This window comes from Ambystoma mexicanum, chromosome 9 (genome assembly GCF_040938575.1).
Source record: "Ambystoma mexicanum isolate Mex_15411 chromosome 9, UKY_AmexF1_1, whole genome shotgun sequence".
Lineage (NCBI taxonomy): Eukaryota > Metazoa > Chordata > Amphibia > Caudata > Ambystomatidae > Ambystoma > Ambystoma mexicanum.
In genome coordinates this window covers 180,258,924-180,282,450 of record NC_090931.1, presented here as the reverse complement: position 1 = coordinate 180,282,450, position 23,527 = coordinate 180,258,924, and the positions used below count along the sequence as shown (strand labels likewise).

Sequence of the window (23,527 nt, the reverse complement as noted above, 5' to 3'; positions counted from 1 at the left end):
AGTATGATATCTGTTGGTGCATGCCTGTGAGACACAGGCTGGTTAGGCTCCAGTATGGTATCTGTTGGTGCATGCCTGTGAGGCACAGGCTGGTTAGGCTCCAGTATGGTATCTGTTGGTGCATGCCTGTGAGACACAGGCTGGTTAGGCTCCAGTATGGTAGCTGTTGGTGCATGCCTGTGAGGCACAGGCTGGTTAGGCTCCAGTATGATATCTGTTGGTGCATGCCTGTGAGACACAGGCTGGTTAGGCTCCAGTATGGTAGCTGTTGGTGCATGCCTGTGAGGCACAGGCTGGTTAGGCTCCAGTATGATATCTGTTGGTGCATGCCTGTGAGGCACAGGCTGGTTAGGCTCCAGTATGGTAGCTGTTGGTGCATGCCTGTGAGGCACAGGCTGGTTAGGCTCCAGTATGGTATCTGTTGGTGCATGCCTGTGAGACACAGGCTGGTTAGGCTCCAGTATGATATCTGTTGGTGCATGCCTGTGAGGCACAGGCTGGTTAGGCCCAAATATGGTATTTCTTGGCTGGGGAGAGCAGGCGTTTTGGGGCCTGAATAGCTGCATCATTCGATAACTGCCAGAGAGGGACCTTGTGATAAGGTCCCGTGTCGAGGTATCTGTTTATGCCTGTGAGGTACAGGCTGGTGAGGCTCTCTTTCTAGGTATCTGCTGGTTCAATAATGGGATGGGCAGGCTGGTTATGCCTTATACATGGTATCTGCTGGTTCAAGCCTTTGAGGGACAGGCTGATTAGGACCTGTATTTAGCACCTACTGGTTAATGGCTGGGAGGGGCTGGGCGTAGGCCCTGGATAGATGTAACATTTGTTCATTGGCTGGCAGGGACAGGCTTCTTATGACCTGTATAAAGGTATATCTTGGCTCATGTCTACACATGCTGCTTAGGCTCTGGATATGTGTTTCTATTGGATTATGCTTGTGGGGGACAGGCTGGTTAGGCCCTGGTTATCTGCATGTCAGTGCTTCACCCCTGTGAGGGACAGGCTGGTTGGGCCCTGGATTGTTAGACTGTGTGGTAACATGTCTGGAAGGGACAGAGACCTCTGTTCCTGGATAGCTACGTCGCAGTGCTTCGTGTCTGGATTGGACAAACCTGGTGAGCCCTGGATTGTGACAGGGTGCTCTGGACTGAATAGCTGTGTCTCAGTGCTTCATGCCTGGACGGGGCGGGCCTGGTGGGCCCTGGATTGTGATGGGGTGCTCTAGCCCTGGATAGCTGTGTCTCAGTGCTTCGTGGCTAGATTGGACAGGCCTGGTGAGCCCTGGATTGTGTCAGGGTGCTCTGGTCCGGGATAGCTGTGTCTCAGTGCTTCATGCCTGGACGGGGCAGGCCTGGTGGGCCCTGGATTGTGATGGGGTGCTCTGGCCCTGGATAGCTGTGTCTCAGTGCTTCGTGCCTGGATTGGACAGGCCTGGTGAGCCCTGGATTGTGTCAGGGTGCTCTGCTCCGAGATAGTTGTGTCTCAGTGCTTCATGCCTGGACGGGGCAGGCCTGGTGGGCCCTGGATTGTGATGGGGTGCTCTGGCCCTGGATAGCTGTGTCTCAGTGCTTCTTGCCTAGATTGGCTAAACCGGGTGGGCCCTGGATTGTGACAGGGTGCTCTGATCCTGGATAGCTGCGTCTCAGCGCTGTGAGTCTGGAAGGGGCAGGCTCGCAGGGCCTTATATCCTCTGTCCGTGTGACCATGTCTGAAAGCAGAAGCTCCAAGTCCTGGATATGGTTGTGGTTTCGTGTTGTTTGAGCCCTTGATTTGTGTTGCGTTCTAGCTGTGAACAGGCTGGTTGGGCCTTAGAAATATATATATATTTCTGATGTTTGTTAATCTGCTTAGAATCACATGCTGTGCATAGGTCCGACATCCAGTGGTCACTGCGGAGTATTGCATTTTGTTTTTCATAGTCGAAAAGGGACGTCGACAAGGCGTGTCTGAAATACTATCCCTATAGTGACGTGCGTTGTACCCACAATCCCTCACGCGTCGAGGTCCCTCAGATTGTTTTTTTCCGCTGCGTTCTAGCTGTAAACAACAGGCTGGTTGGGCCTTAGATTTATATATATATATATGTGTTGGTCAGGACCCAGATATAGGCATATGTTGGACCGTGTCTTGGAAAGGCAGGTGGTTGGACCCTGGATGAGTAACATACCCTTCTGCATGCTCATGCCTCTGTATGCTCCCGCCCCAGAGAAGTACTCTAATATGTTGTCCGTATACAAGTAAAACAATCCTGGCGGATTAGCACCAGGATAGGATAGTGGTGTAAGTATTGCTTGATTTCTCGATGGCCCGTGGTACCGTCAACCATCCACTGCTATTGTATGGACTAGCCACCACCACTCGTACCCTGGGCACCCCCATGAAGTGGATTACCAGGTATGTCCTCGACTGCACCACGCAAGCCAAGGCGGTTCGTTTCAATTTGCCACCAAGTCCCCTGATGTGTGGTGTCCCTCAAGGCTCTATTATCTCCCATGGGTTATTGATTGTCAAGCCTTCCACATAGCTAATTGAGGTGGTTAGGGGGGGTCCTACTCCCACACTTAAAATGTATACAGATTGTACTGGACATCATACCTGCCCATGCTATGACCTGCCTGCAGAGCAGTCTTGATTGGACCATTGATGACCCTCTGTGCCGTAATGCACAGAAAACTGGCCTTCAACTGATCCGATAACCATTACCTTTTTAAATGGTCAGCGCACCTGCACCCTCTTGCTCTGCTCCCCAGAAGCCAACAACTTTGCAATTCTTTTTGACAATACATTCTCCTGCAAATCAATATGGTCGCACAGAAGGCCTTGTTCTAATTTCACGCAGCTAAGACAATCGCGCCATATCTCCTGATGCCAGAGACAATTGAAAGCTTCCAAGCCTTGGTCCTCGGCAGTTTGCATCATAGAAAGTCTACCTACATGGGCCCAAGTAAACCAACTCACCAAATGGAACACCTTTTAAATAAGGCGCCTAGAATGACCTTTGCCATGAAACACTGGGACTCATTGCTTAATGGGGAAGCTCATGTTGGCTCCCTGTGGAGTAGAGAATCCCCCTCAAGGCACTAGGTCCTATCCGCAATGTCCATTCCATCTTCTGACCCTCTTGCCTGAGATCCACTGTAAGCCGTCATAAAGCTAGAACAGGGGACTGCAACTTGCGGCTGTCCAAATGTTTTGCACTGCAACTCCTGTGATCCTTCACCATTGACTCTACTGACTAAAGTTTATGGGAGTTGTAGTCCAAAACATCTGGAGAGCCAAATGTTGCAGACCCCTGACATGGAAGAAATCTGAGGTCTATGAACTTGACCCGCTGCTGCCTTTATGGTGATTATTGCGTTGCTCCTGGAATGTGATTTTTGTTTTGTGAATGGACCTCTAAATTCCCATGTTTTCCTTCTCTCCAAACGTAGCTCTGACCCCACCCATTACTAACCCCCTTAGCAAACAACCAGTAAACAAAACATTTCTGTGTGGTAGCGCATGTCCTTTGTGGTTGAAGCCTGGGAGGGACATATTAGTTAGACCCTGGATTCCCTGGACTTGTGTGGCTGATGCCTCTGAGGGACACATTCGTTAGACAATGGATTTTCTGCAATTCCTGTTTTGGTTCCTGCCTGGGAGGGACACATTAGTTAGTCCCTGGATTCCATGCATCTGTGTGGACTATGCCTGGTTGAGGTATGCTGTTTCATCCCTAAAGAGGACAGGCTTGGTGGGCCCTGGATTTCTTTTCAATAGCCTGTCCCTTGGGAGCGATATTCCGAAGAAGTATCTGAGGCTATTGGGAGCGATATTCTGAAGAAATATCCGAGGCTAACTGTGTGCAAGGCATGTGTGATGATTCATGTTGTCACTTCTCCCAGAGGGGGAGCCCTTTTCCATGAGGCCAGGGAGGTGAGGCTGCTACCCGATAGTCCCCCTGGGGATGGAATATTGCATGAGGATCTGATGGGGAGAGACCCCCCTGGACCTCCCCTCTCATCCCACCAGGGAGAAGGACAACCATCTAGGGCATAGCCCTTACGAGAGCATCAGATCCCCACACACTCTCGCCTCTCCTTCTACTAACCTCTTTGTATAGAGTAGACCTATATACTGTTATAAGACAGACTACCTCAAGATTCTGGAAAGTACTAAGACGAAGAACAACATCAGGAACATAGGTAATCCAAGTACTGAGACAAGGTGGAACACAGAAACAATGAGGAACAATACCAAGAAGGAACTGTAGCGGTATAGACTTCCACGGAGGTATGGTTCCTCTTAACGCCATAAAAACGAAAGGACTGCCTTTCAGGGGGATACAGCCAACCAGGGTGAGAGACTGAAGCGCAGGCAGTACGGAGGAGACCCAGAGAAGGCCAGGGCGGAGCAGAGAGCAGTCTGCTACTGGAGTCGAGAGGACAACGGGATTTCTTTGCCCAACTGCTTCCAGACGGTAATGGAGGGCTGGCAGACGGTGACGCGAACGCAAGAGGCATTGTCCATACCGCCTGTCTAAGGGCCGGGCAAGAGATCTGCAAAACCATGTATGGAAATAATGAGCAGGACTAATCCCCTCGTGTCAGTACTTGGCAAATGAGGCAGCCAAGGGGGATCCATGTGTTAAAATTGCAGCAAAAATGGCCGTTTACACAATAAATCGTGACAAAAAGGCAGTGGTTTTGCCGCCGCCATCCATGTAAAGGATGCAGGGGGACACCCGCACAACCCCCGCTCCCCTTAAATGGTATAATGGGGTACACCTTTACCAGGTCAAACCGCTGCATTTTTGCCGCGATCTTTTGTAAAGGCGACATTTTTGCTGAAATTTTATTACTGCATACCACCAAGGGGACATAAAGAGAAGGGGAGAGAAACCCGGGCCAGGGACCCAACCAGGAGAGCGATACGAGTTTTCATTCTTGAGGTAGTACTTGGGAGGGAAGTGGACCAATTTACCAAAACCAAAGAAGAGAAACCTGAATCAGGGACCCAAACCAAGAGATTGATATGAGTCCGTTTCCTTGTGGCAATGTTTGGCAGGGAAAGGAACCAAGTGGGCCCAATCAAAGAGAAGCCAGGGTCGCGGACCCTCCTAACACTGAGTTGGGTGTTGTAAGTGTCAAATCTAATGGAGAAGACCAGGGGAAGAGTCATTCCCGCTGGGTGTAAGAGATTGCTTTATATTTATCAGGAAAAGGGAGTCATTCTCCTGGTAACTCAGACCAGGAGGAAGGTCCAACGGGACTGGGGAGGGGAGTCATTCCCCTAGGTTATTTTTAGACTGAGACCAAATGCCAGGAGAAGGGGGCATTCTCCTGGTCCACAGAGAATGTATTATTTAGAACGGTGTGGCCTGGGGACGGGAGTCGTTCCACCGGCTATTTGAGACTTAACACCAGGAGAAGGGAGAAATTCTCTTGGTCTACAAAGTGAATCTTGTTTGGAACTTTATGACCTGGGGAAGGAAGTCATTACTCCCTCAGGCTATCTGAGACTGAACGTCACGAGAAGCCATTCTCCTGGCCCACCAAGGAAGCATTGTGTGGAACTTTGACCATAACACAGCAGAGGGGAGACATTCTCCTGGGACCTGAACAGTACTGCTTTATTCTTTAGTTTGTAGTGTAAGGGACAGAAGTAAGGTTTTCTTGACACAGGACGGCAAACACTTTTACGTTAACAAACATTGTGACAGTCACTTTAGATGAGGCAGGGAATCAATCACCTCTTAGGAATAGGGAAAGAGTCTTTCTCTTGCTTTATTATTTAATTAGAGTCTTTAGCCCCAAGCATGCCACCTTTGTGTCAGAGTCCTTCTACTGCACCCCTACACATGCCACGATAGTGCAGTGGAGGGAAGTGGGCAGGTTTTGTACCTTTTTGTGTTCCCTGCAGTTTGGAAGTGTGTGTTGTTTAGCCTCCAGAGCTGTTAACAGGCTCTGACCCTGGACCCTTCGCAGCTGCCACATGCTCTGTATATTTTGGGATATGATGTTAGGGTGGTGAACACTAGTGGCGCAGAAGTGTCCTAAAATGTTCTGTAAGAGCTTGGCGAGGAGGGAGCGGTGTTTAGGGATATCAAGTGTGATCCCAGCACGCGTGAGTGGGAACGCAGAGCACAAGAATGATGCCCAGTTGTGAACTCTGATCTCTCATTTGATTTAGATTGCGGTGATAATGTGTATTAAAATCTTGTAATTAAAAGGGCTTTGCATAAAAGCACTATATAAATAAAAGATATTGTCCTTTCTTCACAGGGTGCATGATTTGCTTGGGGCAATCCACATTCCTGCGATTCAACCATCCCGCCGAGGCCCAGTGGATGCGCAGCATGATCCCCGCAGGAGGGCGGAGCCCGGCCGCGCCCTACGGACACAGCTCGGGTAATTATGCGCCACGCACCCCTGCACAAGGTTTTACCAATACTTTGGGCCATGCAGAAGTGTGTGATTACAGCACCTTCTTAGTGCCCCAGTGTACAAAGCACCCTCTAATATGGGTCAGATTCATTAAGATTTGAAAGGGAGAAAATTGGAGAGGCCCTCGAGCATCTCCGATTTGCTCCAGCTGCCTAATCCTTGAATCACAAAAAGCCTAAACTGGAGCAGATAGAGTTGCCTTGATTATGTCTGAGGTGCCCTTGGGCAAAGCTTTCTGCATCGCATTTGGATGTGGGCACCAGAGAGACAGTCCAGCCTGCTCCAGATTTGCTCCAGTTTCAGTCTTTGGTGAATCTGGTAAAAGAAAGCGGGAGCAATCATTGATGTGCACAGATTTGCTCCAGTTGTAGCCTGTGGTGAATCCGGTTTAAGGAAGCGGGAGCAATCATTGATGCTCACAGATTTGCTCCAGTTGTAGCCTTTGGTGAATCCGGTTTAAGGAAGCGGGAGCAATCATTGATGCTCACAGATTTGCTCCAGTTGTAGCCTTTGGTGAATCCGGTTTAAGGAAGCGGGAGCAATCATTGATGCTCACAGATTTGCTCCAGTTGTAGCCTTTGGTGAATCCGGTTTAAGGAAGCGGGAGCAATCATTGATGCTCACAGATTTGCTCCAGTTGTAGCCTTTGGTGAATCCGGTTTAAGGAAGCGGGAGCAATCATTGATGCCCACAGATTTGCTCCAGTTGTAGCCTTTGATGAATCCGGTATAAGGAAATGGGAGCAATCATTGATGCCCACAGATTTGCTCAAGTGCAAAACTTTGTGACTTAATATTTTTGTAACATGCTGTGTTGCTCTACTTTTCCTTCCAAAACAAATGCATCGCCCCTGAGCTATCCTCCCTTATGTTCTTTGAAGATAACTGAACAGGATGTTTTACAAGGACGAGGGCAGATATATATATATATATATATATATATATATATATATATATATATATATATATATATATATGAGAGAGAGAGAATCTTTTTCTGAGTTTTAAGAGGTCTATGAAGTTCTCAACTCTGAATGCTAAAGCAGGCAAACTCCCCAAAGTCAAAGTGACACCCCCACATACGTGCCAACATTCTATGAGCAAAAAGGGGTAGAATTGTTCAAGTTTCAAACATTAATTAGCATAATGATGACATCAGAGGGGATGAAATCATGTGATCTTTCATCTCATGCCATGGGATGGCTTTTGATCAGAGAAGCTGCTTCTGAACCTGGCCGTCCCTGCGTGACAGTTCCTACTGAAATGTGGTCCAATCACCGGGAGGAGACAGTTCCCATACTCCCCGCAGTTCAGCTGCTAACCCGGAAGTGCACATTCAAATAGATACACTTCTAGTTAATAAGGATAACAGAAACAAAAGCGCTGTGTGTAACCCGGGAAGATAACTGCCAGCGTAGGACAGCGAGGGGAGGAGCAGCGCAAAGAATATCCCCGTTAATCTGCAATTCACAATATCAATGTATTTCACCACCCTACACCTCAGCATTTTAAAAACAAGCTGGGGAGGTAGGTTGGTCAATCATTTTGAAGGGATTAAGAGCCATGCTTTTTGGTGTTATTCTTTAAATACTGAGAATCAACGCACTTGATAGTGTATGGAGGAAGTTAACAGAAGTAATTTACTAGACTCATTCTTGGCATCCATACCTTCCTTCTAGAAGGAAGGTATGGATTTTAGTATCGTGTGAAGATATATACATTTGGTTCATTTTTTTATTTATGGTATGAATGGCGGATATGTGTAGTGCCATTGTGCAAATATAAATGTGAAAGTTCTTATGAAGAAATCGTATTAAAATAAAATGAAATTAAAAAAAACGTGCTTCACAGACACAGCTTGTGCACATGTAACCACTAATGTGTTGTCCTTGCATATACCCTAGTGGCTGAGCCGGCTTTGGGGTGGCGAGCCGGGCGACCGACCCACGCGCCACGCCCCCCAAGGCGCCATTAGCCCCCACCACACCAGCTCGGGGGAGTCTTTCAAGGGCTCCCTCGAGCTGGCGTTGTGGGAGAAGGCGCAGCAGGCAGCCTTTTATTGTAAAATGTGCCCGCGGTGGTGGGTGCATTTAAATGCGCCCCTCCGCCACGGGCATTTTTCATAAGAAAAGGCGCCATTAGCCCTACACCACACCAGCCCAGGAAGTCTTTCAAGGGCTCCCCCTAGCTGGCTTAGCGGCAGAAGGCGTGGCAGGCGCTTTGTCATTGAATGCACCCGCAGTGGCGGGCTCATTCAATGGCAATGGGGTGCTAACGCGCCCTATTTAACCTCCTCGCCAGGGACACGCGGTGGGCGTGGGGGGTGCCAATTCGCCCAAGGGCGCTGCTGCCCTTAAGGCCAGCTCTGCCTAGCGGGGTCAGTCACAATACTGCCCCAACCATCAGACAAGCCTAGTGGCTTGGGTGCAGTACAAACGCTCCATAATATACCTAAGCAGTAGAATCTGGTGACGGGGGTATTTAGACGCAGTAGCCTGCTGACGTCTGCCGGGTTAGCCATTGCAAGCGTGGCAGAAAATGGCCCTTAGTTGCAGCTTTTGTACAGTGAAGCGTTGGCTCCTCTGGCACAGGTTGGGAGGCCCTGCTGCGAGGCCGGCAACCGAGGAATGCCTGTCAGTGACCACAGCGCCCAGTCCCCGCCCCTCCCCTGTAGACGGCTCAGTTTCCTGACGTTGACGCACACTTCATCCCACTCGGTGTCGTTTAGTCGTTACGTCGTTACTCATGCAAGTGAAATCCGCAGCCTCCTCCTGCCCCATCCCTGAGGTCACTGGCGCTGGTCACTCATCCTTCACAAGCTGCATTTCTGCTTGAAATCCCGTAGAGACGTTTTCCATCCATGCGAAAGAGGAGTGTTCGTAACTTTCCCGAAGGGAGTACACGTTGGGGGTAGTCAGAGTAAAGCTGGAGACCATGTATAGATGGCATCTCCAAGTCCAGTCGTAGGGAGTCTCACCCACACCAGGTTTGCAGAACAGCCGTTCTCTGTGTAAATGGCGGCCATTTAGATCCACTGTATTCAAATGTATCTTGCATGGCTATCCAGAAAACATGGAGTGGAATTGGAGGAGTTATAGTTCCTGTGGGACGACTTGGGGGTGGGAAGCGAAAACCTAGATCGTCCTTCTGATCTCTTAAAACTGTTTTATATCTGTTGCCCCTTTCAAGGAATATTTGTAAATGAAGAGTGTAATAGAGTACTGGGATTTGCAAGGCCCGGGCGGCAACAGATGGGGCACCTTTATTTGCATTGTCACACAATTTGTCATTCATATCCGTAAGGGTTCAAAAAGATTGACGTTCTTTATCTAAATGTTAACTGTTGATATCACGGTTGTAGCAACATCAACAGTGAGGCTTATTTTGGAGTAGCCGACAGAGTGAGCTGAATCATTTGTAGAGATGGGTACCTCAAAGTACTGTGACGAGTAAGAGCAGGACAGAGCAATGAAGATCACCGGTTAGCAATGCAAACCTACCTAATGTGACTGCACGTTCCAGGGATATAAGGGCAGGGATTGGCCCTGGGTCAGACGGGGCAAAGTGCTTGTGCTGCAGGATAGTGCAATCCTAACAAAGCCTATTTACCGGAAAGGTGCTGAGGCAGCCAGAGTAAGCAATTCCGCAGGGCTTCAAATGTCATCAATAGGGCTCAAGTCCAGAAATAAGTGTGGCGGATCATTAGCGTACGCACAGGGACTGAGGGTATCCTAAAGAGAAACACGCACTTTTAATTCAGCTGGCCTTTCCTAATAGAGGAAAATTCAAAATAGAAATGAGCATCGTCTTGCACAAAATGAATCATCGATACCTGGAAAAAAAAGAGATTTTCCTAGAACACTGCTGGCAAAGTATAAAAGGCGTACACCCTTTTAACCCAAATATCTATATTTAAATATTCTTATGGAACGAAAAATACCAATACAAGAAGTGTGCTTTGGAAACACTTCCATGTGGTTTTGTGGGTTAGTGGGTGCCCTGAGAAATGGGCACCCGGGACAAATCCTGGTGGGCGAAAAAACTTGAGCAGACATGCTTTTTTGCTTGCTGGCCTCAAAAACGCCCAAGGGGATGGAGTCAGCACTGTAGAAAAAACTGGGTGGACGCTGACACCCCACATGTAATCTCATCTTGTACCCTGAAAATCAGCACAGGGCCCGGTAGAACATCTTCAGTCCAGCAACTGCTCTTCCCACATCTCTGGACCTGGTGAATCGTCACACAAAATGTGCTCTTCTCACCACGACCTTTGGCTTTCAAAAAAATTCTGTTTTATGAATCGGACTTGAAAAGTACACACATCATAATTAAAGTACTGCAGCAATATAAGAATCATGATAGAAATATGTTAAACAAAAAGACTACACATGTTGCGTTATTTTAACCCCATCTTGAAGACTAAAAATACCAGACTGCAATTCCACAAAATTATTTTAAAAAATGGCTTGTAGGCTGTCTTTCAAGACTTAATCATAACAAAAGATAAAGAGAAATGGTAACCTTTTGCATCATGTGACAAGGGCACGCTTTATATGATGCAGACATATGAATACTATGCAGTTTAAGATTGCCTTGATAAGGGCCGAGGAAGGACGAAACACGTTTCGGCTACAGAATAAATATTGTTTGCTGGTTGGGCCCTCATCTTGGGCGGCAGGCTGTTGCCTAAAGGGTCGGCCGCCACCTCAGGTTATATCACCTCATTACAGAAGTAGGGAAAATAATATATAAATTAGTCTTGACCCCTGCCTCCCCTAAAACCTAGCAGTGCAGGATGAATGGCTAAACCACCACGCCTCTGCGCAGGAGTAGAATATGGACCTGTGCCCAACGCTTACCAGAGTGGAACAATGAAACACCGGCAAATGCATGCAGGCCTGGTCCACCAGCTGGTCAGTCCCGGCCCCGGACCACCCCACAATCCTCTCCTCTCGCTCCCTTATTCTCCCCACATGTTCACAGCATTTGAGGAGTGTTGGCAGTGCGTTGGTACGCGTTCCCACCTCTCTAAAGAGTTTCGCCGTGTGGACTTGGAGACAACTCCTGAGACTTAATGAGGACATTGTTGCAATTTGACCCAGATTTTTGCAAAACCCAGCACTCTACTTATTTTTTGCAGGTCCTTCCAGGAAAATTGTTTTTCATGGAAAATTGTTACAGTAGACTATTTGTTTCTCGGAAAAGGTCCGGGGGGGGGGGGTGGAAGGATAGAAAATTCCATAGCCTTGTCCTTTTGGGTCCAAAGAAAAGTTCTAGGTTCCTTGGCGTCCCCTGGTTCTGCCGCCAAGGGTCGCTGTGGTCCACTCAATTCCTGACTAGGTCAATGCAACACACCTCTCGACTCACTCGCATTTGGCCAGTGTGCCCAGCCCTGCTGTCTGTTCACACTCGGAGCAAGTGCCATAGTCCTCCATACACTTCAATGGGCTCTCACATACCCAAGCTGTATTCTTTCACCCTCCTTGGCCTCTCAACAGGTCGAGAGGTAGGCATGGAAGGTATGCCGCCTGGCTGTCATTGCTATGGCTTCAATGCGGTACAATTGTCTTTAGGTGTGCAAACGCCTGGCTCATGGTCCCGGCAGGCTGCAGTATAGAGAGGAGTTGAGGGTAAAAGTGATTATTGTGCGTGATGGTGGTTTGGGTTTTTATTCAATTGGCACCGATATGGCCTCCGGGAGGGGGTGGGGCAGTCGAGTGTTCTGCCAAAGGCATGCATTTAGGGTTGGGTTGCACGTGCACACTAGCTTGGGAATGCCACGATGCGGTGGGAGGAGGTGTGGTGTAAATAGGCCACCTTTTCCGCAACCTCTCTAGTCGATGCGCCGATGTGATCGACCACCCAGGAATCGCGCTTTCCCAGATACAGACACCAATAATTAATATTATGGTATTTATTGAGCGCGGATCTAGCTTCGAGAACAGTTTCTATTTCGCACCCTATGACCTAATTGCCCGTTGGGTACATAAATGCTATTTTCAAATATTCGTTGCCCACAATAAACAAGGCTGATATGGGGCCCCCGTCCGTGGCCCTTGAGTGTGAGGCATATAAAGGCATGCATATTGTATAAAGCCTTATATTTTTTTAACAACAATGGCACTATGAATGTCAAGTGATATTTAAGGCAGTATCCAGAAGAGGGCAAAGTGCTTTCGTTAACCCTGTTTCATTATCGTACATGCGGGTTTGCCTGCGATTGTTGCGGGAGATGGATTACTCCCAATGGTACTTGCTGACCAGGGCCATATTGCGTGATAATGCACTCATGGTAAACGGCCCTGCTGCCGCCTGCAGCTTTTAGTTTACGTTGGAGTCTTGTAGATAGTTTTGGTCACTCTTTGCCTTCACTGTTATGGTTAAGTATCATTTCTAAAGCGCTCATCTACCACTGGGATTGCCTCTTAGCACTCTGGGGGCGCAAAGTCCTGGTTGTCATGGCCGTGCGTACATCCAATCAAGAATGGCCTATATTTCAGACAATGTTATGGATTGAGAACGTAGGTTTGAACATGAGATTGCTTGAAGCACTTGCTCAATTTCGCAATAGAATATTGGTCTGCCCCATAGTGGTGCCTGCCAGCATAGTAATGCTGAGGGTTGCGGTGTGGCGTGTGGTTGGCTGGGTCAGTTGCTAGTGTTGGATGCCTGCCCTTCTCCAGATGCACTCATGGAGCCCAAGGGGTGCTTTATTAAAGTGTTTAAAATCCTGTCCAGGTTATGATGCGCCCGCTCTGCCCCGTATTTTCTGTTTTATATACTCTATCCAGGTAGTTGCTATTCATCAGACTTTTACTGAAAGAATTCGTCTAAAGGGCATGGAAGTTGGCTCGGTTTGAGACCCTTAATAACAGCGGTTTATAACAAATGAAGTCCGACAATCATAGCATATACCACCTTCGCAATAAATCTCTACATCAGAGACACGAGGCAACACATCAGTTCAAACTGTGGAACGTTGCTTGAACGTCGCTCAGCTCCGAGCGTAGATCTTGCTACTCTCCTAACAATCCCCATGGACCTCTTCTGCCACCGTTGACTCCCACCTTCCGCCATTTTTACTTATCTTGCCTCCCTATTGAGAAGACCCAACTGCCATTGTTCCCTCGAGATTTATTCCTGTGACCAGTGGTCCTTCTCTCTCCAAGAACATCAATATCCACAATGTCCTCAATCGTGCCGATCGCCTCCTAACCTTCGATCAAACATGGATTCCCGATAAATTTGCTGCCGCGAGCTGCAATCTCTTAATCTCCTCCCAGAGCGCCTTGAAAGACTTGAGTATAGGTGTGTTATAAATGCCATATCATATATCATATCATAGCATCATATTCAAAAGTCGAGATCGAGGTAAAGACGTGATGTAGCCTTGGGCTTCACAGACATCTCCTTTGAGGGGAAAACGTCCCCTAATGATGAATCGCTCAGATATTTTCTGGGGAAATGATTTGCCAGATAAGCCAACGCAATCGCCAGTATCCTCTGCCCTTCCCCACCAACCTCCTCCAACTCTTCCAAAACCTGTGCGTCACCCCAACATATGCCTTCCTTCGTGATGATGTTAGTAGTAGGTTCATGACCCGTTGCATTGAACGTGTTTGTGCACGGGGTAGTCGACGATATGGACAATTTGTATTTGACCAATTTGTGCAATAACCCCACCCAGGATGCAGGTCTTCAACTCCTCCTTCAGCACCCCTTTCTGTAGTTCTAAACGTAGAGTTGCGATTTGATCACAATCTCATTCTTAATCCTCAACTGAGCTACAATTCTGGGAGAAATTCGAAACTTTCTCATCAATTAAAGTAACATCATAGCTATATCTATCGCCGCTTGCTGTCCTAGATGGCTCAAAAAATGCTCCAACAACCAGAGAAAGTTGAAGGGATTATATATATTTCTTTGGCAGTGTACTAGGGCCGTCCCTCACTCTAGTCTAGGAAGAGTTTTCCACCCTAATCCACGCATCCCCAGGCTCCGGGTTAGTACATAGACTATTATCTATTCTCTATCTTGCTAGTGGGGAGAATCTAAAGACAATTGCTTTCCTCATGTAGACTCCCTCAGAGATTTTATAAACTAGCCCTACACTAGCACTGTTAGTACCTACCAGAGGTTCTGAAGAGGTCACTTCATGTCACTCTACCATACTCTCTTCTTCTCACATCCTGATATTCCACTCCCTGTCTCTCTATACTATTCTCCTCTTTTCTCTTAGTCCCCCAGTTCCACCCACCTTCATACTACTCCCTGTATCTTCCTCCAATGTCTCTCACTCCCACTACTCGCCTCCACCAATCGGTAGTATAGCCCTCTCTTCCACATAACCACTTCCTCCTCCACTCTAATACTTCCTCCTCTGCTCTACTACTGCCTCCCCTGCTCCACTACTCCCTTCTCCACATTACTTCTCAATTCTCTACTCTACTTTGCTTTCCTCCACACTACTACACTGTCCTCCACTTTACTACTCCCTCCTTTAACTACTACTCCCTCTCTGCACTACTAACTCCTGCTCTCTACGACTCTCTCCTCCACACTACGACTACTACCACCACTCCACCTTCTCCCCAGTTACACTTTTTTCACTCTCGCAGCCACATTCCACTCACTCTCTACACTCCCTCTAACATGTTAATTCACTGCGGAACTTACACGCACACACTTGCCACTCATTGCCACTTTCTCCCACTAGGCAATACTTCATGCCTCCATGCTTCAATCTACCACCCTACCTCCTGCTGGTCTGTTGGTAGGCTACCTCCTCCTCTGACCTCAACTGAACAACTCGCAACTTCCTGCTTCCTCTATTATCATCCTCCTCATAATCTGATTGGGTTTCTGTTCCTGGTCAATCTGGCCCTGTCTTTCCCGCCTGAGAGGTGTTAAGCCCTGCCCCCTTTCTCAGTGCAGGGCTGCCATGTTGCAACAATGGTGGCCCACGATACAAAGTGTCTGTATTCAAGTTAGGGACCTGCGTTGCAGTAACCACCAAGGTAAGTGCAGTCCTGGGGAGCGCTTGCCACTCTCCTGGTGGTGTAGGTTATTTACAGCGGTCCTGTGGCTCTGTGTGCTGAGGCTGGGTATCTGGGTCTCTGAGGGAGCCTTGTAGGATGCCCAGTTCCTCCTTCACTGGCGCTTTCCCTCTGCGTTGGTTCTGGGTGCCCAAGGTGGAGAGCATTGTGTGGTGCCTGGGGAAGCCGCACAGGTTCCTACTTTGCTGGCTCTCTCCTGGTTGGATCTGCCGCTACCAAAGGGGTATGTGGGGTGCTCATGGGCTGTTGTCCTGCAGGTGGTCTCACTGCATTGCTAGTGCTTCTCTGGTCTGGTTGCTCTGGGAAAGACAGAAAACCTGGCCAGCACTTTCTTCAGGAGATAGGATGTGATGCAAGTGGGGAGGGGACAACAAAATGGGGCTCTCTGATTGGCCACCGGCCGCTTCTAGGATAGCACAGGCTCTGGCATCCACACTAGCAGGCCTTCCACCCCAGGCTTCGAGGGGTTCGGATTGTAGCATTACGGTACTGCACTCTACCTTGATTGAATCCCACTTTCTTACGGTAGTGCACTCTACCCAGCAGGGGTGTTGCTAGGTCTGGAAAAGATCCGGGGCTACGCTGATGTCAGACTGTCGGGACTGGGGGCTAGCTAGCCTTTTGGCAGTAGCTCCTGAGATTCTATCTGGGGCTACAACCAAAAGATCAGGGGCTATAGCCCCCTTAGCCCCCCCTAGCAACGCCTCTGCTACCCAGGCATTTAACACTTGCTACTCATTGAACATGTAACTGCTCACTTCTTGTGTGGGACAAAGTGCTTGTCCCACGCTTCACCCCTGCTGACCGAACTGCTTGGCCTTCTTGCCAGGAAAAGGACAGTGGTTGAGGCTCAGTGCATGGTTCATAGGAGAGTTTGTGAACCCGGGCCGCCTCCTCGATTTTTAAATTCACACATTAGCATCCTATGCGCAATATGGTGTTCCTCGTGCATTTTCGGGAGCCCCCCTCAGGATTTGGAAAGCTACCCTCAAGTCTGGCAAAGTCACCCTCGAGGCTTGCAGTGCCTCAAACAACCAACCTTCCACCAAATATCTGCGTTTTCTGAATCGCTGCATTAGAGAAGACGCTGGAAGGGTTCCAATCTTCTGCCAGACAGAACGGCGGACCGCATCCACCCCCACAGCTACACGCGGGCCCTCCTCGGCACAAACGAAAAAGCTCACAAGCTTAAAATCCATCTAAAGATTTGTATTCTTTGTCCGACCTCCTACAGCTGCCCCCAGCTTGTCCCATAGCGGCTTTGGTGCAAGTGTCATGGCTGAGTTCCACCTGTTAGTACCTTTATCCCCAGGGTAGACCTTTCCAATGCAAAGGTGGTCCTAGTGCTGCTTGTCGGACCATGAATGGCAGAACCTCGAGCCACTGCTATCTAGGTCCTCTCCTTTCCTGAGTACTGTTAGCTCTGCCTGTGAAACTCTAACCTATACCGCCTGGCAAAAGGCTGTGATTCGGGGGTGATTGTCCCATCTCTCCTATTCGTAGAACTAAGTTAATTGCCATTTTGCCACCCAAGTCAGGGGAAAGAAAGGAACCACTCTCTTGGACGTTTTGCAAGACCTGCTCTTTTGTAGAAAATAGGAGCAAGCCTGTGCCTAGAACCTCCGTGACTTCCTAGCTGCATTTTCAACACCTTATTACTCCAAACACTCTTCCATTGCAACCTGCGCGATTGGATACCTGGTGCCAGAGGTTCTTGTCCTTCCCGGCTGGTTACGGCCATTGTTTCTGGATAGCCCTCTGTCTCTTTCACATTCATCCTGGAGGTGGCCCTCGAATGGCCGCTCGCTGATCCTCTTCCACATCTGTGTGACTCCTCCCACAGACCGTGATGGCCAACCGAAACGACGATCTGTAGGCTGGCGCTATCCAGATGCACCTGCTGACTCTTGCCGCTGTCCGGAAGGGCTGTAGCTATGCTGGATCGATGCTCAACTGTTCAAAGAGTAATGATCTGTTTCTGGCTGCTGCCAACCCTACTGTTAAGCCGTTTGACTAGCCTTTATCCACCCATTGCAGAAGGTTTGCCATCTGGATGCTTTGTCATGGGGATCTCCTATAAATTCCTGGTCAAGGTGGTGGCAAAAAGCACATTCTCCTACCTGCCCCCTCCCTGGGAATCCTGCCTCTGCATTCACAGCCACACCAGATCACATTGCTCATTCTTGAGGCTATGCTAAGAATTGGTTATTGGAATGGTGTCTATGTGGAGCTCTCGGCCAAGAAGCTGACCCAACTGCAATGTGCCATGACTCGAGCCGCCATCCTCCCTTTTCTTAGCTATCTGGGTCAGACCACATAGCTACTCTTTTGAAGCCCTTACATTGCTTCGCACTTGAACAGAGCCCTAAAACACCTGTGCACCTGAATCCCTCCACAAACCATTGTTGCCTTAGAACCCTCAACATTCTTGAGGATCAAGCAGTAGAGCGCAGCACCATCCATGGCTCGATCCTTCTAAACTCCACCCCCTCAAGCCTTGTTGTCTCTGTGCCTTGCTCGAACCTCAGATTTTCAAGTACTAGAGAGGTCTGAAACCCCCCACCTCACTACCTATGAATCGCACCCTGTGGCTGCAGCGTCTGGCCTTGTACAGCCCCCCCGCCCCGCTCCCATCCCCACCCAACAGAGTGCTTTGAAGCAACAGTGATCCAACCCAAGCTCTATGCAGCGAGTACATCCAGGGAATGGCCACTGCCTTCATTAATGCCCACTGCCGCTGTTTGGCCACACGGCCTGCCCGCTTCCTGCATTAATGTCTGTGGTATTTGTGCTAATGGCTGCCTACTTGATGCTCTGCGCCTAGAGAAGGAATCGGCAGAGAATTTCTTCCAGTAATTCAGGGGGTGAGATGGGAGGTCTGTACATAATGGATACCTTCAGGGACCCTGTGATTGTGTTATCTGACTGCATAACGCAGCACTTTCATGTACAATCCCATGCCATTTGCTTAACACAAGGACCCACCACACCACATTTACACGCACACACATTCATCCTACTTCACTCCGCACTCAAAGCGGAGGGCTGCGGGGGGGGGTGTGGAAGGCGTGCGGGGGCAGGGGTGTGGAGGCAAATGGAGCAAAGCTGTACAGGGATCCAAATAAGGATTTGATTATCAGGAGCTTAAAGCAGCTCCTCTGTCCCCAGCAGCACCCACTAAGCAGGAGCTACCTCTGGAAACCAGGTGCCATTATTTAGCGTGCCACAAATTTAACAACCACATGAGATGCACACTATAACTTTCTCTCCTCTCCCTTACTCCCTTTTCCGATCTCCTCCCCTTACTTTTTTCTATGCACTTACTCTATCAGAATTGTCCCTGGACCTAGTAGGATAGCAACCTTGTCTGTCTCCCGCCCCCCTTACTTGTTCCCCCCCCGCCCCTGTCGAGTTCCCACTCCCCCCCCACCAGCACTATCTGAAATGTCATCAGGCCTAGTACAATAGTCACTTGTTTTTTTTCCTCCCCTACCTTTCTGCACCCCTCTCCCACGCCTTTTGTTTTTCTCCGGCACTACCAGAAATGTCGTCAGGCCTAGTACAGTAGTCGCCTGTCTGTTTCCATTTCCTTACCACTCGCCCCCTCCCTTCCTTACCTATGTTTTAGCTCTTGCACTATATGAAATGTGAAATGTCGTCAGGCCGAGTACGATAGGTAATTTCACATCCTTACTCTTCATGGCATGTAAGTATGTCATTGTATTTTCCCTTGTTCCCTCCCTTGCCTTGAAGGGCTTTGAAACACATTGGGCCTCATTACACGGTAGGCGGTAGCGCCATGGCTACCCCCTTACCGCATTCCGGGTCCGTGTTCCTGGAATAGGGATTTACCAGGTCATTCCGACCTTGGAGGACCTGGTAAGTCCCCGTTCCGGGAACCATTCCCCTTTCCCATTTGAGCCCCCATAGGGAATGGGGATGGAGCTAATAACGGGCCCGCTAAAACCAGGTGTTAAGGAAGGGACCCGCTAAGGGATCTCGTAGTAGGGCGGTAAGGGATTACCGACACCAATGCCCTTACTGGTGCCGGTAATCCCTTACCGCCTAGCGTGTAATGAGGCCCATTGTAAATAGGCACTATACAAATAAACTATGGATGTGTCCTAATGTTCACTTATACACATTCCTAAATGGACAGGGTAAATGTAATATGCATATGTGTATGGCACTAGTGGGCCTGCGGAGCAACATGTAGCTCCTGGTAGGTGTTGGTGTTAAACCAAACGGCTCTCCTGGGCTATAACCAGGAGCTAAGTATCTCCTAGCAATTTCCGACTCTCTGGTATAAGGAATTATTTCTGACATTCTCCTGTTTTTTTCTCTCTTAAAGGGTCCCAGAGTCTGGTGAATGGCAACCACAAGGGCTCCGTCCACGATGTGTCCAGGGCAGCCCCTGCTGAGAGATCCCAGGCCGTGCACAGCTCCCTGGTCAGCTCAATCGAGAAGGACCTGCAGGACATCATGGACTCTCTGGTGATTGACGAACCATCACCATCTGGTGGGAAGAAGATGGCCGCTTCTGCTGCAGCACATGGTCCACTTTCTCCCATGGTGAATGGCGGTGGACGCTACCTCCTGTCTCCTCCGGTCAGCCCTGGAGCCATGTCTGTGGGTTCCAGCTATGACAATGCCTCGCCCCCTTTCTCTCCTCTCTCTTCCCCCTCAGCGGCCAGCAGCGGGAGTGGAGGGAGCCACTCTTCTGGTGGGCAGGAACGTGGCCCGTCCTTGCCCCCATTGGTTCCTCTCCGCTCTTCAAGTTATAGCCATGTCGCACAGCCAAAAGTGCTCCCACCGGTTGGGGGGCATCGTGTCCTGGAGAGCCCACGGGGACAGCGGCGGGTGGCGCAAGAAAGCCCTGCTAGCCCCACTCTGGGAAGACGAGCCGTGGTGCAGGAAAGCCCTCCCAGTCCAACTCTGGGAAGGCGAGCCCTGTATTCCGACAGCTCATCCACTCCCACCTTCTCTGAATCCAGGAAACCTGAGAGCATGAGGCCCTCTCACCAGATCCAACCTGTGCCTACTGTCTCCATTACTCCAAATGAAAGTGTGCGGGGCCAAGCTATTGCCATTCCTGGAAGCCCCAGGATGGGGTCTAAATTCCACTCTGCATCGGCCGCAAGGTCAAATACGGGATCCCTGCAGGACAGGCCTCCCAGCCCTTTAAGAGAGCCGCGAGAGATGGCACTAGAAAGGCAGGCCGCCTCCAGTCCATCCCGACAGATGCTCAACTCGGCACGAGGCTTTCAGTCCACGGCGGACAATGCAGCATTTGCCCACATCAGTCAAGGGGGAAGGTCCATGCAGCCTCTTGAGAGCCCACGTGTGGTCCGGAGGCACCCAGAGAGCATGCGGGAGCTTCCACCACTCAGCCCGTCAGTGGCGCGACGGGCACCACCAACTGTGACCCTTTCTCCTGTGCCTAGCTCCCCACACATGCGTGGCCACCAGGACAGCCCAACTCTACCGGCCAAAACTATCCGGGATGTGCCTGAGAGCCCTCGCCTAAGACGTAAGGTCGGTAGCGTATCTGCCAGTGTCTCGGGTGGACAAGAGGATGGCCTTTTAGGTGGGAGGCCGGGCCGGGACCGGAGCCCTTCCCCAACCTTCTATGGCAGTGACCTACCAACCCAACGCCGGCCTAGCTTTGGGAGCACTCTCACACCAGCGTACAGCCTGTCCTCGCTGCCCTCTCCGAGGCAAAGCCCCCGCACGCAGAGGAAGATGTCCGGCGACGTGCGGGTCCCCCCCATGAGAGAACGCAAGAACAGTATCTCTGAGATCAGTGACAACGAGGACGACCTTCTGGAGTATCACCGGCGGCAGAGGGAGGAACGACTTCGGGAGCAGGAGATGGAGCGCCTGGTAAGTGCCGGGGCAACGAAGAGTGTTAATGAACCAGGTGCCAGTGGGTGGAAGAATCTGTGAAACATGATTGCTAGGGAGCAACTGATGGCCTGTATGAACAGGGGGTTTAGTACAGGAGGAACGTTGAGGTATTTCAAATCGAGATGAATTGACAAGAGTTGAGATTGTGTGGTTGGGACTATCTGAGAGCATCTTGTCTGCGATGCAATTTGTATAGCCCCCCTCTGCCATTAATGCAAACTAGTGATGACTGTCACTGTCTTTTGGTGCGATGGCAGCGTTCCTGAGCGGCAGCGGCAAGTCAAGGTGTATATCAGAAAGTAGGCGAGGGGGCGGTTCCTGGCAGGGTGTCTGAACCCTGGGTGCCCTTCCCATCACCTTCCAGTCTGGCTTGATGAGGGCATGTGTGGACATCTGTGTGAGTTACTGTTGGGGCCGGGGTACCTGCAGGGATCACTGCCCCAAAGGAGTGGTGAGGAGAGATGGGACTACCAGTTCTGCGAAACACAAATCTGGCACCGCAGGGCATTTTTCTCTAGTAATTGCCAGCGAGCCTCCATTCATGAAGTTGGGCTGGATGGCGTTCCTTCAACGACTGACTGTGTGGGTGCCACCAGCTCAGCTCGGGTGGATACTGTTGCAATACATGATTACCCCAGTGTAGCTACTCTGTGTGGACATCTACTATTGCTTCCGAGACTCCCCGACTCCAGGCTCTCCTCCTCCCAGGGCAGGGCACAGACTTTGGGTTTTCCCGGGAGGAGCTGGGGGTCAGGGGGTGACTGTGACGGCTAAAATAAAACCTTCCCATTATAAGTATAGTGCTTTTTGTGCCTTGTCCCTGCTGGGACGTGCATGCAGAGAAAATCTGTGGGTCACTTCATTCATTTCCGAAATATGCATTTTCTGCAGCACGGTCTGTTTCTGCTGAGGGGCGCGGAGGTCACGCGAAGCGGCTGAATTTTTATCTGGTGCTCGTTTGATGCATCTTTTTTGACGAGAGATTTTAAAAAAACAAGGTTAATTTTTTTTAATTTGCATCAATAGTGGATTGTACATTTGTTACACTGTTTCCATCTTGCAGCAAAGCTAACCATATACCAGCTATTCCTGCCAAGGCACTTCCGTCATAGGCCAAATATTGTTACGCTTGGGTGGGAAGTAAGAAAAAAATACCTTCCCCACTGTCGCACACCATCGCCTTTTGTTTTGTAAGACACAACTCCATGCTCTCCCCCCAAGATCATGGCGGAAGGATACGCACAGCATGAGATGTTTGGTATGCTGTACTTAGTCTAGCTGATCACCTCCGACAACCACCGTCTTGAGAAATGGTGTTCGGTTTGATCTGTGGATACCAACACATTCCTGATTTCATACATGTTTTTTGGTGATGATTGATTCCGGGTTGAGGTCAGGACTGCGCGTATAACTAACTATACAGGTGCAACCCGGTTTTCCCTTTTATTTAAGGAAGGTTTGATCTGTGGCGCCAACTGCCAAAACTAAAAAATAGAAGAGTAGCTGGTGTGTTTTTTCTAACCTCTGAAGGGTCTCTGGACGTTTCAAGTATGAAACACATGTGTTTTTTTTTATTATATAAGAGAGCCCTGGCCAACGACCAAGCACCTGCTCAATAAGAGTGCTTACTCTATGTTAAATTCTTTCCTTGTTTTCTTGGGCGAAAGAGATGGCCATGTTTTGTTATCATGCTCTAATACACATGACTCAATTTTGGAAGGAAGGCAATGTTGGCATTCTACAGATTTTTTTTTTACCAAAGGGCACTTTTATTTGATCACCGACCAAAGGTGTGATTCTTTGTTTGGAATAGGAAACTAGATTGTCTAAACTCTTAAAAAAAAAATTAAAAAAATAAATAAAGCTAAACCCTTTATGGGGAATTTTTCACTTCAAGGCCACCTTGAAAGTTCTTATTTTATAAAGCAGTCGTTTGTTCTTCTGTGATTGGAAGCAACCCCTTGGACACGCATTGGCAAAGCCTGTAGAGTTTGGTTCTCATGTTTTAAGAGCCGCCTCAAATGTCTGGATCAACTTCACGGCCCAAAGGACAGCCGTACATGTTGCAGAATTACAAGAGTTTACTTTCAATGCCCATACGTCAATCAAAATAAGTAGAGCAAAGCACATAGTTCTG

General features: G+C 49.3%; 1 protein-coding gene across 19 annotated transcripts in view; it reads left to right on the top strand.

Annotated features, from left to right (window-relative positions):
• PHLDB1 (pleckstrin homology like domain family B member 1) overlaps window positions 1-23,527 on the top strand; it is a 500,781-nt gene that overhangs the window by 272,735 nt on the left and 204,519 nt on the right. For all 19 annotated transcript variants that reach the window (XM_069614411.1, XM_069614410.1, XM_069614414.1 and 16 more), the window contains 2 exons: window positions 6,267-6,392; window positions 19,835-21,366. In XM_069614411.1, the coding sequence (XP_069470512.1) occupies window positions 6,267-6,392; window positions 19,835-21,366 (1,658 nt within the window). The remainder of the gene's footprint in view (window positions 1-6,266; window positions 6,393-19,834; window positions 21,367-23,527) is intronic.